An 18,603-nucleotide genomic window follows, 5' to 3' on the forward strand; every position below is an offset into this window, starting at 1 on the left:
GACATGTCTGATAAAAAAAAAATTAGCTGCAATAATGGCTAGAAATATAACAAACTATAATTAATGATAAGTTTTTATAAAAAAATATATATATATATATATATATAAAAGTAGGTTACCAATATTTTATAGAGTACAATTAACTATAAAAACCTACAATCTCAACTAACTTAACCATTACCACTTAAAAAATTACAACTTTGGTGGGTTACTATTATATCACAAAATTTCTAAAATAATGGTAATGAAACAATGAAATTATAATAATTCTGGTGGTGACTATTTGATGAACTTAACTAAAGGAACTCACCAAAGTTATTTCTAAAACGGACAGTCCTTGAAGAATTGCAACTTTATCATCTAGTGTAAAATTTTGATAAACAATATTTACATCTTCAGGTTCTAAAGAACTATGTTCATTGGTCAATTGAGAAATTAATAGCATCTGAAATATAAATACACAATTAACAAAACTGCATTTTTTTTTTATTTTAACAGAGTAAACAAAATTAAAAAAGTCAACTTAATATACAGATTTTATAAATAAAAAAAATAACACATAAATTATGAAGTGAATTTCAGAAAATGCAAATGTAGTTAAGATATGGTGAAGGAATCATGTTTAACCAATTACACTTCAAGATTAAAAAAAAAAACCGTAATTAACAAAATGAAATAAAGGTGCATCAAACGAATAATATATTACTACAAAAAAGCAAGATAGATTAAATAAAAAATTTGAACTATTGGTCCAGTACATAATACATAGAGGTACTTTATTATGCTTGTGTTACAATAAGTGTTGGTAATGTAAACAATTTAACAGTAAGTAATACAATGTTGTTAAGTTGAGACACATAAACTCATTAACGATTATTCAGGAAACTAATACATTTACAACTTTTAAGTATTTAATCCAGTTTATTAGGAAGAGTGGGCAAAATAAACAGAATATAAAGTGGAATTGTAATACGTAAATTACATAATCTAAATCTTCATAAATTTTTAACAAGCATCTACAATATTGCTAAAATAGCGGTACTACGTCACTAGTATATTCCGTCACCGCTAGAAGCAATAGTGTCGCAGACGCCATATTGAAATTTCCCTTTTTCACTCGTCCATTTGGACCACGCAATTTGAAATCGCACAAGGTTGCCAACCTAATATTTTTTTTCAAATGAACTCATTTAATATCTCAAAGGTGGTAGCATTGATGTACAGCTGTAGTACAGCCGTCTGTTATGACGTGTGACGTAATATATGCGCGGGAGAATTAAATAAATAATATTTAAAGCGAAAAAAGTAACTAGCCTGGCTAGGTTTCGAACCGGCAGACGCGGGACGCGGCTGACTGACGCCTTAAACTGATCGGCTACAGCGGCTCCCCGACTGTTTGTTCTATGTAAGTCGTGCGCGCGAGAGAACCTACTTTTAGTATCTAACGCCATCTTTTAACGTCACAATCCCCCCTCCGTTTAATTCTTTCTTCATATTAAACAAAGACCTTCCCACACTCCGACATTTACTTAAAATACATTTTCATCAGTCTTTCTATCGAACAATTAATCAGTTTTCTAAAATTCAACGTACTATACAAATTTCTCTTTTAGGAAAAAAATAAAATACAGTAAATAAGTTAAAAAAATTGTTTATTCTCTGAGAATGTTGGAATCAAAAAATATCAATTGCGGTTTAAAAAGAAATATTGGAACAGTACACGCCGTATAACGCATAATTAACAGAACAGGCCGTATAACGTTTTTAAAAATATTATTAAGTACAAAATAATGGTTCTATTTAATCTTACCAGGGTAATTTAAAACCTTTAAAATAATTATTACCGTTTCAAAAAAAAATTATTCAAATAGTGCATGTAATTTATACAATACTCAGTATAATTTTATTAAATAAATAAAGTTTTAATACGAAATTTAGCTTTCTACTAACATCTACAATTAGTCATCCCCCTCATCGCTGTTGTTCTACCAGCATCTTATCCAACGCTGGTAGAAGGCTCTTTGGGAGTGACATTCATGGTACATCTCCCACCTCCCACGCAGATGTCAGCTATGGTGCCGCAGATCTTGATAATTGATGGTGGATGATAGCCACCCATCGTCCTCATCCACCGGGCACTTCTCCGAGACATCAACTATTTTAACACTCCAAAATAGTTTTAGGAGTGACTTGCGTAATGATATCCAGACAGTGTATAACCCGTAATCTCGTTCAGTAGTGACGTAGAGTTAGGGTTCAAGTTAATCACAAACTTGAGAAGTCGCATATACATAGCGTAAAAATACCCTCCTTCTCGGCACGGATAGTTTCGCGTCACGTTCCTTAGAATAACAACCCAAGATAGAACAGCTAAACTAAAAGCACTAATACCACGAGGAGGAACGGCTTCTTGATTCGTCATTTGTATTAAGTACCGATATCCGTCCGTCTTGATCTATATCAGAGCACCAACTGAATAAAATTATTGGTATTGCAGTGCGAAGGAAAGAGTATTTGGTAAAATAGAATTATCATTAAGCACAAAGTAGTAGTAAAAATTTTAAATATAACTAATCTCTCTCTAGTAATCGATTTTTATTACTTTTCTAAATATGAAAAAATACATATTTCTTTTAAACGTACAAACAGAATAATCATTAAGCAATAGTAGTAGTTAAAATTTTAACAAAGTCGTAAAATAAATCTCTACTCAATTATTTTTTGTTGTTTCAGAAATAACTAATGTTCAGCAATAAATGTCTATTACTTTTCAAAACAAGAAAATAATTTATTTATTTTAGAAATTTAAAAACACGTACGGAGGGACAAATTAGTAAAAGTGACTTATCTTAAGCACGTAGTAGTAGTAGTAATTACAATTTTAGCAGTCATAAAATACATATATCATTAAGCACGAAAAATTAATAGACAAAATTTTATTTCCGTTCCTAACAACAAACCTCTACAGTCAATTATCTTTTATCTCTTTTAGACATAAAAACCTTCAAAAAACAATCATTTTTTTATTTCTCTTTGAAATATAAAAAAATATATATTCTACATAAGTCACATGCGAAAAATTACTTAATTACTCAACAAGCAATTCATTTTTATTTCTTTTAGACATAAAAATAAACCTCAAAAACCAATTATATTTTATTTGTTTTTGAAATATGGAATATTAATTCTTCCTTTTTTTGAGAAAAATATTCTTTCATTTTTATACACGTGTAAAACCTACGCGCACGCAGTGAGTAGGTTACAACCACGCTAAAATAAATCTACACGTGCACAGCAGTCAGCGGCTGTTGCGCCAGGAGGCAACACGCCAGTGGACTAAGTTTTTCTTGTCTCACGTAACAGGAAGCGATATTTTCGCGAGCATAAATAAGCGGAGCAACATGATATTCACCGTGCGAGTTGTAATGCAACTGAAAAAAACATTACTGGTCTTCGCCCCTACCCGGTCCCAACAACCTGTTTACTTTATTTTTTAACTACCGTTACGCTATTACATATTAAAATTTCAACGGTCTAAAATAATTTCCTAACGATGTGTTCGCGTGCATACATCAGCATAACAACATAAATATTCAATCTGAAGCCTGTGTGTAATTTCCAAACCTACACAAACATACAACTGTACATCTATACACACCAATATACCAGACCCAATAAAGTTGGGGTTGGTTAACGGACCCACCCGTCACCACTAGGATGTTTTTTTATATTTTTATCGAACTTCCGCCAGATTCAAAAGAAAAAAGCTATCATCAATCTTAAAAATCTTTACGATCAAAAATGTTTCCTGTGATCAGTTTTGGCATATCGGTTCGACCAACCTGGATGTAACTACCATCAGTTCTTTTATGTCGAACATGAGAAAAAACAGAATATGACCGGTATCGAATACCCTGTAAAGGTGAAAGATATCCATCAATTCGAGCGGCAAAACCCAGAGATCAGTAGTAGAGTATACGGTTACAAGCAGGTGAAGGAAGATAGTAGTATAATAATGGGGAGTCTGAACAAGGTCAAGACCAAAGTTTAAGGTCACGGTCCAAGGTCATTGCAAAATGTCCAAAGTCAAAGTGGGTCCAAAGTGCGAGGTCGTAGAGGAGCGGGAAAGTGGCAGGAGATGGGATAGGATATAAAAAGAGCGGTGAGTCGGGTGCGGAGTATGTTTAAGCGATTTCAGCGCTACATACAGGAGTGCTAACATATAGAACCCTGCTGCTGCCGATTACCGCCTTTTTTGTGAACGATAACGATTACAGCCTTTGTGTGGACGATAATAACAGAAGGAAGGTGAGTTTTTGGGGGGCGCGGATACCTGGCGGTGTTAACGAAGCGCTCCTTTTAGTTTTTAGCGGTAGGCGGGGGCGGGGGCGGGGCTTGGATACCTGGCGGTGTTAAAGATACGCTTTTTTTTAGTTTTTAGCGAGGGCGCGGATACCTTGCGGTGTTAACGAAGCACTCTTTTAGTAATATTAAGTGGGTAATATTAAGTGGGTTTTTTCAGATGGAAACAACAACAGTTACTGTATGTATTGGAAACCAAATGATAAAGATAGAAAAGAGGAGTCAGATGAACCTACAATCACTAGATTTTTGAGTCCTTCCAAATCTGAGGCGTTTCAGTAAAGGTTTCCGCACGATGCATTTACCGCAGACGCAATAAGCCCACCATCCGGACGGAGACCGTCGTAAAGGTATTACCGCGACGGTCTCGACGAAACGTTGGTGTAGTTTTTCCTTCGAAGAGAGGAGCAGAATGTTTTCCATCAACCCCCGAATACGCCTCCTGAATCTGAGGCGAAGCAGGGAGCTCTCTTTAGAAACTCCATTTGACTTCTCTCGACACCAATCCCTCGCTTTTACGGGGGAAAACTGCATAAATTTATGCAAATGCCGCCACCGTCCAAATGGGGTGCGGGCATTCTTCTTAATGTGATGGGGGTTGCGTATTGTGAAGAATCTGACGAATAATGGTGATATCCCTTCAGGCCCTCGTGAACCGTGAAAATATCGATCGCCGGTTGGAAAACGAATGTTTTCAAGAGGTATTTCTCGTCGACGAGAATATAAGATCACCGCAAGTGATCGAGCCTTGCGACTACTACGGCGAGGTGGTTGGAGTAAAGCGAGTTATGGGCTCTATCCCCGATAATGATGATTATTATGTCACGCTCGTTGACGGCACACCGGTCGATTCGCGCTTCACCTAGTTAATTGGCGAGGGGAATTACGAACAGATCATCGACATAATCTTTAATCGGTTCCTCGCGCGCGCTACAGGGGCATCGCAGCTCATATATGTCGGATCACCGAACATATATAATGCCCGCCGGAGAGGAAGACGAATATAGTGATTGGGATGAATCTGATTCATAGCAAATCGATAAACAAGGGTGAAAAATCCCGAGAAAAGCATGAAAGAAAAGCCTGAGAAAGCCTGCAGGCTTTTTGAAATGAGTGAAAAACCCCAATACGTGCTATTGACCTGTAAGGAAATATGTTTCTAACAAACTTTTGTAACGGTGTGTTTCAGGCTGGAGAAAATACCTCATTTAGGCAAAAATGATGATTATGAGAATGGAGAAATCATATATCGATATACCACTCCTAAATTCACCGACTAAATGTTAGAGATTTATCGATTGCATAGCTTTATAAATTGGCCTGCTTTTATAGCTGTTAAATCTGTATAACGTACAGAGGCGGGGTTTTTTTTACACCGGTATAAAAGATAAAGTCGCCTGTTTCTACTGCGGCGCAAGTTTACATAACTGGCGAGCCGATGGCGATCCTTGGGTCGAGCACGCGCAATATTTTGGCGATGAATGCCTTTATACAAAAGTAACGAAAGGTTTTAAATTTGTCGCAAAAGTGCAAAAACTATTTGAGGAAGTGAAGAAACAGAAATCGAACCTAGCAATTGAGGAGGGTGCAGCCGCAGTATCGTCAGATGATCGGTCTCGACATGCTGCAAAGGTGGATAAATTACTCTGTTTAGTTTACTGCGTGAAAGAGAGGGACATAGTCTTTTTACCGGGCGGCCACCTAGCCGACTGTAAATCTTGCTTGTTCTCTGTGAAAAACTGTATTATATGTAGAAAACCTTTAAAACGGTTTGCAGTCGTTTCGATAGTAATGGCGAATAGCGAAGAAGATGGGGGGAGTTGTAGTGGCAGCGTCGAAAATGATGAACTGACTACTAAAATAATTTGTAATTGCGCGAAAAAAAGAATTGAAGATGCGGAAAAAGACGAGCTGACGAAACAATTATTACTCTGCACGATATGTTGTAAAAATGAGGAATGCGGTTTTTTACCGTGAATATGCAATCTATATAAAATATTTATAACATCGTCACTGAATACAGCGTCATCATAATCCCAGTCTATTATGTGCAAGTTTCTCTAACTACAGTCATCCGCCGCTATTTCGTCTTCAACTCACACCTTGGGTACGGCGAACAAAAATGAATAATCATATAGCTTCCATCGCCGACGACAGCAAGTTCTTTAACTATAAACTCATTGCGATTTCCGAGGAAGCCATGATACTCGATAACTCCTACTACTGCTACTCAACCGTGAATGAGGACTAACGCATCTTTCCCTCTATCACATAAGTATTCGGTGGGGGTTACCCCCCACCGCTGCTGTGAAGATGGTGGTATTCGTTTAGACATTTCGTAAATCACATAACCTTTTTCACTACTCCTGTCAGCGGAGTGTACGTCACAATACTATCATGGATAATGAGACGGTAGGCAGCCGTACTTGCTGGTATATTATTTTTAGTTTCAAAATGGGTACGTACATCAACAGTTTCCGTTTTAATCGATTCGTTCTGCTTGGAACAATCGATAACTATTAACGGTACGTTATTTTTGATGAACAAGATTTTATTTTTTCTGATAACAAACAATAAAATAAGGAACCACTTCTTGTTTCATGATACAGAAGAGGATTCTGAAATAAATTATAGTGAAAATTATCAATATGAAAGGGGACATTCATTAGCATTAATTTATTTCATAATGTACAAGAACTATTTACAACGTGCAGTATGTTCAATTTCATCAAACTGATATTTCATTAATGTTCTATAATAATAATAAACAGTCCTTTTCAGGACTATAACACAGCACATACAACACTAACTCATAGATACACAAAATAAAAACACCTTAAACCCCCATACAGTAATGTATGACTATTGATTTATTTAAAATAATTATTAGCATTGCTGGATTAAATGGTTCCGCCAGTAATATATTCTGATATTGGATCTGTCCATGTCATATTATGGAAGATCATAGAATGGTGAGGAGAATGTGTTTAATCTAAACACATTGAGGTTGCTACCTCTAGGGTGGTGTGGAAATGCAATCATAAAGAATAAAATATTACATTTTAAAAATAATTTATACATGAAAATAATATTCTTATCTGCATTTTAATTGTTGAAACAATTTTTTTAATTGATATAATTAATAATGATAACAATGATATTAATAACAATGATATAATTAATAATTATTAAATGAAGACAAATTTGTATTATTAAAAATGTATTTAAAAGTGTTAGGGGGTATAGCAAACAATGTGGTTGATTAGTCATCTGTTGTGTATGTGGCCAGATGCACATAGACATGGCTTAACAGTTTGGGTGTGGTAATTTTGCAAGTATATGGATTGTTATTCATCTGTTGTGTACATGACCAGGTGCACATACATTGCTACTAGCCATGTGGCTTAATGGTTTGGGTGTGGTAATTTTGTGCATGTGCATACAAATAAATGACTACTGTTAATATTACATTTCTATTGGTCGAGGTGATTTAAAGGATTTTAACAATAAATGTTTATGTGTGAGTGGGGAGTCTCCTGTTCAAACATGTTCAAGGTCAATTGGATGTGTAGCTGGTCAAGGTGATATATGGGCTTTTAACAATAACCATTTATGTATGAGTGGGGGGGAATTTTCCTGTTTAAACATGTTCAAGGTCCTCTGGATGCATAGTCATTGTAGGAGAGGATACATGCACCATCATTCTGTTTAAGTTTTAAATCATTTGCTTGTTAGATCGTCATTGCCTCTTTGCTACTATAACAAAAAAACCATTATAATGGCACAAAGTTTAATTAATAGATTAAACAAAATAACATCATTATTTCATAATGCAAACAAAAGTGTTGGTGATCTTGAGATAGGAAAAAATATAAGATTATGTCAATGGACCTATTAGACACAAAATATGGGAAGGCTGTTGTGTGTACCCCCAATGTGAGGATGAGAGATAAATTATTTTAACCAAAGAGGTTTGCTAAATTGATGACCAAAGATGAGATGAAGGCAGTAGTGGAGATGCAATTACACTTTGTATTCAAGGGTAATATTGGAAGCCAATAATTCATTTATTAACATAACTAACTGTTTTACTTAAATATAATACAATAAACAAGGCCCATTGGATGATTAAAGGACATAGATATATTTTTCTTAACTTGGGTGTGGCACTTTACATGTGTATAGCTGTAACCAACTGGCAGATGCACATGTGTATGATTACTTTATTTTATTTTTTCCTAGTAGAGAAATTGGTGTAGTATGTAGAATTTTAGAAAAACTGATTAATTGCTCAATAGAAAGACGATTGAAAATTTATTTTAAGTAAATGTCGGACTGCGGGAAGCTCTTGGATTAATATTAAGAAAGAATTAAATGTGGGAGGGGGTTTGCAATGTTACAAGATGGCGTTAAGTACTAAAAGTAATTTTTCACAAGCATGACTTTTTTTTTCTCCCTACTTCCCCAGGCCGGGTATCCATTCAAGTATGCGCAGCCCGGGAAAGTGTCCTTTAAACTCAAAAGAGGCCTCCCCACCCGCCGGCTGTACGTCCGGCACAGCAGGTCAGCCTCCCCGGTTGGATCTTTTGTTTTAATGTGCCTGCCTCAAGCCCCCCCCCCCCCCCGACAGAGAACCAGCCCCAAAAAAGCCGTCCCTAGCCCCCGCCGAGGGAACCGGGTCTCGGTCTTTTCATTACCCAGTTGTTATGATCCCCAAACGAAGGAATGATCTTCTCCTCATAGCTGCTTGCCTTAACGAAAATATTAAACTACTAAGTTACCACGGGGCCTCAATGGCCTCTTAAAAGGGCTACATCATCTTTAGCCTTTAGCACTATCTTGGCAAACTCCTCCATTTTGTTCCAATTGTCAGTGGATCGCAGGAGAAAAAGAAGCAGATTCTCCGGATTTAATTCTTGCAGCCCTGCACGTCGTCTATGTATAGTCCATCTATTACAGTGGAACAGAGTATGTTCGGCAGTATCCGAATCCTGGCAGAACATGGAAATAGGTGCTGGTCCTCTACCGAATCGATGTAAATAATATTCGAAGCTACCATGCCCAGAAAGTATTTGAGAAAGATAATATCCAACCTCCCCATGTCCTCTATCAAACCACATGCCCAAGTCAGGTATCAATCTCCTGGTCCAGGTAGCTTTAGTGGAAAGATTCCATCTGTCCTGCCATATGCGCCTGATGTTGGCTTGGGCTTCTTGTTTTGGCATGCCATGATACCTAAGTGATCGCTCTTTAACTAAAAGGTCGATAGGGGGAGCCGATGATAATACACAAGCCGCATCGTAAGAGATGGTGCGGTATGCAGAAGTGATGTTTATAAGAGCTTGCCTATGCAGAGTTCTAAGTCTTGTGACATTTCTTGCAACACAAAGTGCTTTTTCCCATATAGGTGCAGCATACAATAATACAGAGGTTAAAGTTGAGGCAATGACCCGCCGCCTAGATGCACGTGGAGCTTCATGTCCAGCCAACAATCTTGTTAAAGCCTTTGCGGTATTCTCGACCTCTTTACATTTCTGTGCGAGATGAGGACTAAACTTTAGAGCTGGGTCTATAATGACACCAAGATATTTTGTTACTGCCATACGGTCTAGTCTGCGATCGCCCACTTTAGGTGGGCTGACAGATCGCCCACAGATTTAGGTCTCTGAGTCGCCTTCTTCCAGCCAGAAAAATATAGTAACATTTATCTAAAGACAAAGATAGTTCTCGGTCCGAGAGCCAGTTATTAACCAATGTTAGCACTTCATTACCGGTAACTTCCAGGTCACGTTCAGATTTGGCTTCAATTAATATAGCCAAATCATCGACATAAGCAACTATTTCCGAGCCTTCAGGTAATCTCAGTCTGAGTATTCCATCAATTATTATTAGCCAAAGCAAGGGGCCTAACACAGACCCCTGCGACACTCCTCCATGAAGCTGATATCTAAATTTACCTTCGAGCGCCTCGACCAAAGTCCAACTATCAGTCAGATATTCTCGTACTTGTCTTTTGATATAGGAACTAATCTGTTTGTCCGTGAGAGCTGCCATAATCGTATCCCACCGGACCGATCCAAAGGCATTTTTGATATCTAACAGAATAAGCAACGGGATTCTTCTGTCAGATCTGACAGACAATACCCAGTTGGTAATTTTATCCAGAGCTTGCAGCGTGGATCTCTGTTTCCTGAACCCAAATTGGTTATCATGAAGCCCGTCTTTGGACTCTAATTCTTGGACAAGTCTGTTCGCTACCAAGCACTCGGCAACCTTTCCCACATTATTGATGAGACTCAACGGCTGATAGCTAATGATTTCTTGATTGCCGGACTTCTTAGGCAGGAAAACAGTCCGTGACTTCTTCCAGCATGCGGGGAGTCTTGTTTTGTACTCCATAATTGGCCACGTCAGTGATTTCCCAGGGGATTATCTTCATTAATCCTTTGAGGAGGGCAGCCGGGATTCCATCCGAACCCGGACTTTTTTTATCCTTCAGACCAGAAACGGCAATAGCGACCTCGTTTTGTGTAAAGCGTTTAGCTTCACAGTTTATTATGTCCGTATGTCCCTCGTCATGAACAGGGAAGAGGCTATGAAGATGAAGTCTGGCCGTTTCTGTAACTAGGACAGGCAAGCGGCGTCCTAGTCTCTTCATTACTATTTTGTATGCTAGTCCCCACGGGTCTGAATCCAAGTCAGCACACAACTGTTTCCAACAGTTTCTTTTACTAGTTTTTATTAGATGATTCAAAGTACGCCTAGCTTGGACAAATCTTTCTTTCGCCTGGTCATATGGCGCACCGCCAGCGGGCCGCAGACTTTGCTTTTTCATACGCCAAAATTGTAACACTCTTCGCTGATCTGCAATTTCAGACGTCCACCAGTATACTGGGTGACGACCCCCTCCAAACTGCGGGACTCTAGACAGTTCTGTAATAATTGATTTTTGAAGGACTTGCGGCGTTACTATTCTTCCATCAGATAGGGTCCTGGCAATCTTGTTAACCACCACCTCAACTTGTCTTGGACTAAATCTAAATCGTGGAGTGGCTGATGTTGAAGGTCTTGCGCCTTCCATAACAAGCAAAGTTGCTAGGTGATCGCTTCCGGTTTCAGATTCAAGAACGCTCCAACTAAAGACGGAAGGATTCCATCTGCCATCCACCAGCGTAAGATCCAGCACTGATCTATGGCCTCTTGCCTTGTAGGTATAAGTGCCGTCATTCAGGCAGATCACCCTGTGGTCATCATCATGTCAATGAAGATTCGTCCCCTTGCATTGATATAAGAGCTGCCAGTTACAATGGACTTACAATTAAAGTTGCTTAAGAGTAACGGTCTACTAGGTGCCCGCTGTATGACTCGCTGCAAATCGTTGATGTACTGCGCAAAGTCCCCGATATTAATGTTTGGACTTACGTAACCGGCTATAAGGACAAAGTTCAGGAGTGCTACTGCCAGAATTCCCTCACCTCTATGAAGTAGGTGCCAGCCAAGATGGCCGGAGACATTAACGATAGCAACATCCCCAACCGCGTCAGCCCACCAATCACCTCTGGCCGCCGTTCTCAGGTTGGGCTCTGTGGTGACTATAAAGTCAACCTCAAGATCATTCGCAGTCTCCCCCACCAGATCGTGGGAAAGAATGCTCCTGTTGGCGTTAGATAGTATTATTTTAGCCATTATTTAGGTAGTCCACACTGCACTCCTCCCGTGCGATGGTCCGTGCCGTTGCAGTCAAGGCATTTAGTGGCCTCCTTGCAGTCTCTTATCACATGGCCTTTCTGACTGCAGTTGTAACAAAGGGTTGACCTACCCGGGCCCTTACATACCATACTCGTGTGATCAGCGGCCCAGCATCTTTGACACCTCATATTAGCAGTCCTGATATAAGCCCAGCAGTGAACCCAGCCGACCTTAATTCTACTGGAAATTAACTTAGTTGCAGCCCTCTGATTGGTTATTACTGTCGCATTTCGAGTATTTCCTGCCGTAATGAGGCAATTCTGAAAGACTCAGTGTCTCCAATAACAGCCGTAATAGCCTCGCTTAATTCTTGCGCTGTGGTACTCTCTTCCATGTCTTTAACGTGTACCACTGCGCGTCGGTCGCCCTTAGTACGAAAATCCACTTGAAGGTCAGAAGCCCTGTCTCTCAATGTTGCGGTAAACTGAGCTGCATCTTTAGGATCTTTAATTCTGACTTCCAAGTCTTCATTTCTACCCTTGCGAAGGGACAGGATTTCCCCTGCCTCGTCTTTAAAGATCTTATCCTTTACAGTCCGGAGTAGATCAGCATACGACTTGCCCTGTGACCGGACAACCACCACTTTGCTGCCCTCCACAGGAGGTGTTGATCGCCGAGCAGAAGCGGATCTAGAACGCGTTCTACTCTTTTCAGTCTTTTTCGGCGCTACCATCAATGCAGGCGTCTCACTAGTCCTGAACAGATAGATAACCATCTTCTTAATCATGACACCAATAGGACCACTTGGCAGAACGAACGCCGCATTAGGGGCCCTTAGTAAGATCTTCTTGACCACGCCTAGTATACACCCAGCAGCAGCCCTGTCGCCCTCTGTCGAGTCGTAGAAAACAGTATACTTATTGGTCTGAGTATCGTATTCGTCATCCATAATGACAGAAGTGTCTACAGCTATCATTCCAGGCTTCTTGCCCTCTGCCATTGCCCTTTTGGACTTGGTGATATCAATAAATTATCAATAAGGTATCAATAAGGTATCAATAAGATATCAATAAGGTATCTGTAACGCTCTCTGCAGGGAAGGTAATTAATTTGGCTTTAGACATTGTCCAGGCAGACCATCTCTTAGCGATCATATCCAGAAGCTCCTCATCAGTTAGTTCAAGACTTAATATGTCTTCCTGATCTGCACCAGGAGGCATATCAGTCTGTGTATATTGCGAACTGGTCTCTGGAGTAGTCGTAGTCTCCTGCAGATGTTTTAAAGCAGTGTATATTTCTCTTAATTCTTTACTATGGTCATACATATAATTTAACATGTTTTTTCCCAGATGTTGTTTGTAACGCATCATCGCTTGTCCTAGTCGAAGAGTAACCTCCTTTAAGCCACCAGTATAGACCTCTTCTTCAGAGGAGGATTGTCTAATTCGTTTTTTGCCCTTGGGATCAGTCGGTTTCAGCGGCGGAAAGCCTGAGGATCCCTGTCCACTAGCATAGTTTTGTTCTGCTTTAAACGCCATGAATGATAAATAAACTCAACAACTATGTAGCAGTTGTGTTCTCCAAGTAATTCCCTTTAATTTGATACCCCACACGAGGGGTAGGCAAAAATAAGGGGGAGTCAATGGTCCCCCAAAATCGAAAAAAATTTGGGGGGTCAATCAATCGGAAATGACCCAATTCGTATAGATCCTGAACGGTTTTGATCCAGGACCAACGGGGCGTTCAAAAAAACTGCAGCCGATCGGTTTAAGGTGTCAGTCGGCCATGTCCCACAGCCAACCAGTTTGAAATTTAACCAGACTAGTTATTTTTTTTTGCTTCAAACATTATTATTTATTTAATTCTTCCACTCACATGTGACATCACATGTCAGAGCAGACAACTTCAACAGCTGTACGTCAGTGCTAAAACTTTAGAAATATTAAATAAAATAATAAACAATGCAAAAAAATAATTAGGTTGGCAACACTGTGATTTCAAATCTTCCGGTCCAACAGGTCAAGGAAAAAGGGGAATTCAAATATGATGGCTATGGGGAAAAGGTAATTTCAAAATGGTGGCCTGCGACACTAGCGCTCCTAGCAATGACGGAAGGTAAAAGTGATGCAGTACTACTATTTTAGCACTACTAACTACTCTCATCTTGATCAAATACAATGAATTCAATCTTCGAAGAACAACTATTTCTTGACGTTTAGCTACAACAAAATTTTTATTAATCAAGTTTAAGTTGAAAATAGAAATCAAGAACAAGACATGAATGATATGCTTAAATACAAAAATAATTTTGAGCCAGGTGATAACATAGTTGTATTTAAAACAGGAAGGAAAGAGCTCTTAAGTCTATACAAAAACTATTATTAGAATAAGATTACTGCATACTTTGAGCAGAAAAATAACTGTACTAAGAATTTCAAGTAGTAACAGAATACAGGTTATGAACTGGTATTGAAAACATAAATTAATAAAAACAAGTATAGACATAAATTGGACCATTACAAAAGAAAATAACAGTAAACTGGCTGTCATGAATTTAATAGAAAATAAACTATTTCTATGTTGTTTAATCCATGATAAAAGTCTAAATTGTATACAGTCTGTAAATCAATATTATTAATTATTCTCACAATGTATTAGGCATAAATATCACAAACTTTAACTCACCAAAAAAGATCTAAACTTAGCCTCATTATTATCCAACTGTAACTGTTTCCTTAGAACATTTCTGACAATATCACTGGAACACAACTTTTCAATATTTTCATTCCAAAAATGAACAAAAACTGGATCTAAGTACATAGTATGTGAATCACATGGTAACACAAGTAATTTTTTGAACAATGAAATTCTCTGTTCAATACTTGTTTGATACAATATTAACAGCTGCCTATGAGAAAAACGTGACTTAACCCGTTTCTCTAACATTTCAGTTACATCCAGATGAGTAGTAACACCAATTATGCAAATACCCTAAAAATAAAAAAATGACATACACCAAAAAATCCATAAGTTTATATTAAAGTAAGAGTTTAAACAGTTTTTATTTTATTTTTTGTTTTTAATAGTAAATGTAAATCTAGATGAACCCTGCTGGGTTTCAGAAAAATCATACATAAAGGGGGCAGCAGTAGCCATTAAAGTAATCTTAGAAAGCAGGTAAGAAAAACAAAATTACTTTTATGGTATTCATAGATATTGTAGAAAACATCTGATACCATGACAAAATAAAAATCCTTAAAGTACAGTTGAAATAAGTAAAAATAAAATCTGATGTTTCTTCGTAAATGTAAAAATAAAAAATATAGCGAAAGCATGAATCAGACTGAAGGATGACTATTTGTAATCACTGTGATTATAATTCATTATGAGAAGGTTATATTAAAATATCATTTTAAACAGTTTCTTTCTAATATTAATATGAGTTCAATACTAGGACATTTTTTTCTCTATAAATCTCTTCATAATAACATATTTTTTATTTTTCTTAATTTATCCACCCTCTGTAATTTTACAGCTTAAATAAGAAAATCACTACTTCTATTATGTTCTCTGTGAAAATATTTTGTGCATCATAAGTTCATCATTTTCATTACTTCTGCTTTAATTTGTTTACAAGTTAAAATAATTTACTTTTTACAATGAACTCATTCCATTCAGTATTTATTCAAAGTGATTATTAGTTTTGTTAAAGAGCAACATTATCAGCATAATTAAACTTTATTTTCTCTCTTGGAAACTCAGCTTTCAAAATTTTACTTCAATTCTCTAACATACTAAATGAAAATTGGGGAGATAACTAAATCCTTATCTTACTTCTTTCTAAATTAGAAATTCTTTTCTTAGATTTCGTTTGTATCATTAGTAATAGTAAATGTAGTATCTATCATTTACATAGTAAATACTAATTAGATACTAATTACTGAACCAATGCATGCATTGCAATTATCTTTTCCCTAAAATTTTAAAATTCTATTCATTTCTCAAAAAATCTTTCATCTCATGTTGAATTTGTTGCTAAATTTTCCTGGTAAATAGCTTTAACTACTGTACACTCAGTACAGTAACATTTTTAAACCTAATTTTGGGTATTGCAATTATTATATATCTTAGTTTATTTACTATACTACTAAACAAACAAACAAATCCCATAACTTTCACAGATTCTGAATCCTGAAGTGGATATTGTACAGAATTACAATTTACATTTTTTTTTTTTGTCTTCAGTCATTTGACTGGTTTGATGCAGCTCTCCAATTTACATAAATATCATGAAGTCTGGATAAGTGATAAATTCTTGAATATCATTTAAAAGAATATTGTGTAACTGGTAATTGTGAACAATTTCACTTAAATTGATCTAAAAAAGCTACCAGTACAAATATAATCAACAGCAGTGTAGATAAGTGTAAAGCTTTAAAACATCATCCCTTCCAATATGACTCCCAAACAATATTTGCTTCCCTCTCCCAACCCTGGCACAGACTTTTGCAGAATTTAGAAAGATTATTTTTACATATCTTAAGTAAATATTAAAAAATTAATTTAGGGAAACTATGGCAGCAAATCAATAATTTGAAAACTGCTTTTACAAAAACTAAAAATGTGTTAGATGAGATTCAGGATGGCATGAATTCATAACTAGGAAAAAATTTTGTTTGAAAGCTTTCAGCCCGCAGAAAAGAAGTATCCGCTCAAAGGACTATTATCAAATATGAATCTAAGACTTAGAAATATAGTCTTAAAAATTATTTGTGTTAGGTACAGGTGATTTATGGTAGTGAAATATAAACAGTGGAAAATCAGATACAGGAGTTCGAAATGAACAGGTCAGGAAAAGAAAGAGATCTTTGAAACATGATGTGGGAGGAAGTAGAAAATTACGAGGGTTGATAAAGTATGATATGAAGAAGTAGTGGTCTTCTTCAGAGATGAATAACAGAGGAAAGAAATTTGATGAAAAATCTTATAATGAGACAAACTAGATTGGTAGGCCACCTATTAAGGTATTCCAGTTTAGTTAATTTGGCAGTAGAAATTAAAACTACAGAGGAAGATAAACTGGAATATATAAAACAGACAACTGGGCATATGGTAATTATGTTGTAGGTAAAAATTTTCACATAACAGAAAGGAATGGAAAATAGCATCCCACCACTGTAGCAACTGATGATTCAAAAAACCATAAACTTTATTAACTAGTAATAAATGTCAATGCAAACAGTGAAATGAGAATTTGAACTTTGGTTATACATGGGTGCCAAACATCTGCAACTGCCTTTTTTCAATTCCCAGATAATACTTTAAAAACATTCCAGCTGTTAATGAACCATAAGTTGTAGGAAATCCAGATTTTCAGTATTATCCAATTTTAAATCATGTTTTGTATTCAAGATAACAAAAGAGGATTTTATAAATGCAATCAATAACAGTTTTTCAACTGAAAAAAATAAAAAGATCTAATATTCAAAAATGTTGTAAAAACGACTTTTACAAGAGTTTGAGAATGTTAATGTAAATGTAATAATTTTCTAACTGCAGCAACAATCAAATCTCAATAGTCTTCTTTTTTTTACTCAAAATCAATTTGGATATAAAATAATAATGAAGAATCTCCATCGTATATTTGTATACTCTAATCATATGAGTCAAAGAAAGAACTGCACTTACACTATCAACACAAATACATAAGTTCCTTTTTTACACACACCTTTGAAGACTGTGCAGAATCAAACAAATTATAAAGAAGTGTTTGATTTCTGTGTAAGCAAAAAAGATGAAACTCTTCTAAAATAAATATAAGAGCCTTTGAATCTCTATCTTTACTATCTTGAAAGCTTTTAAGTAAATACTGTAGGTTATCTGAAAAATAAAAATCAACTCTGATAAAAATTCTTCACTAATACAAATAAATAAGGAATGTAAAAGATTTTCATCTTTCCACTACACTACTAAACAATCAACAAACAGCATGTATCATTTGCAAACCTAAATATCCATGCTAAGCAGTGTTAAATCTTAATAACACAAGCAATGATTTTCTGATAAAAAACAAAATATTACTGATAAAAATGAATTAGAGCATTACTCAGATGTTGTCAAGCAACACCAACCAACATTTATAATCTAAAAATTATTTTAAGAGATATTGGAAGGATCGCAAATTTCTCAAGTAACAGGTAATTCTATGCCACCAAACCTTAAAGTATATTAAAATTAGGTTGACAATACTGAGGTCTAGGTAACACTGAACAGTGATGAAATCAAGTAAACTGGTTGCTATTATTATTAATTGGTTATTCTGATATGCTGAAGAAAAAGAGAAATCAAGATGGCAGTGATCACATAGGATTAAAATAAACATACCTATGTTACCAGAACAGTCTGAAAAGACTTCAATTATCCCTAGTAAATGATCTATAAGTGTTTGGTGATTGCCTTGATCTTTAATTCTGGTCAAAACCATGATCTTTTTGACCTTTGTGGTTATTAATTATTCCGATACAGAACTTTCAATATCATACTATCATACTA

At 36.4% G+C, this 18,603-nt stretch overlaps 1 protein-coding gene across 5 annotated transcripts in view; it reads right to left on the reverse strand.

Moving 5' to 3' along the window:
• The window catches only part of Orc4 (origin recognition complex subunit 4), a 62,949-nt gene that overhangs the window by 17,913 nt on the left and 26,433 nt on the right, over positions 1-18,603 (reverse strand). For 4 of the 5 annotated variants that reach the window (XM_075358971.1, XM_075358986.1, XM_075358964.1 and 1 more), the window contains exons 4-6: positions 17,780-17,931; positions 14,737-15,042; positions 311-445 (exon numbers count right to left, since the gene is read on the reverse strand). In XM_075358971.1, coding sequence (XP_075215086.1) covers positions 311-445; positions 14,737-15,042; positions 17,780-17,931 — 593 coding nt within the window. The remainder of the gene's footprint in view (positions 1-310; positions 446-14,736; positions 15,043-17,779; positions 17,932-18,603) is intronic. The other variant, XM_075358989.1, reaches the window with a different exon arrangement.

This window comes from Lycorma delicatula, chromosome 1, assembly GCF_047948215.1.
Source record: "Lycorma delicatula isolate Av1 chromosome 1, ASM4794821v1, whole genome shotgun sequence".
Taxonomy (NCBI): Eukaryota; Metazoa; Arthropoda; class Insecta; order Hemiptera; family Fulgoridae; genus Lycorma; species Lycorma delicatula.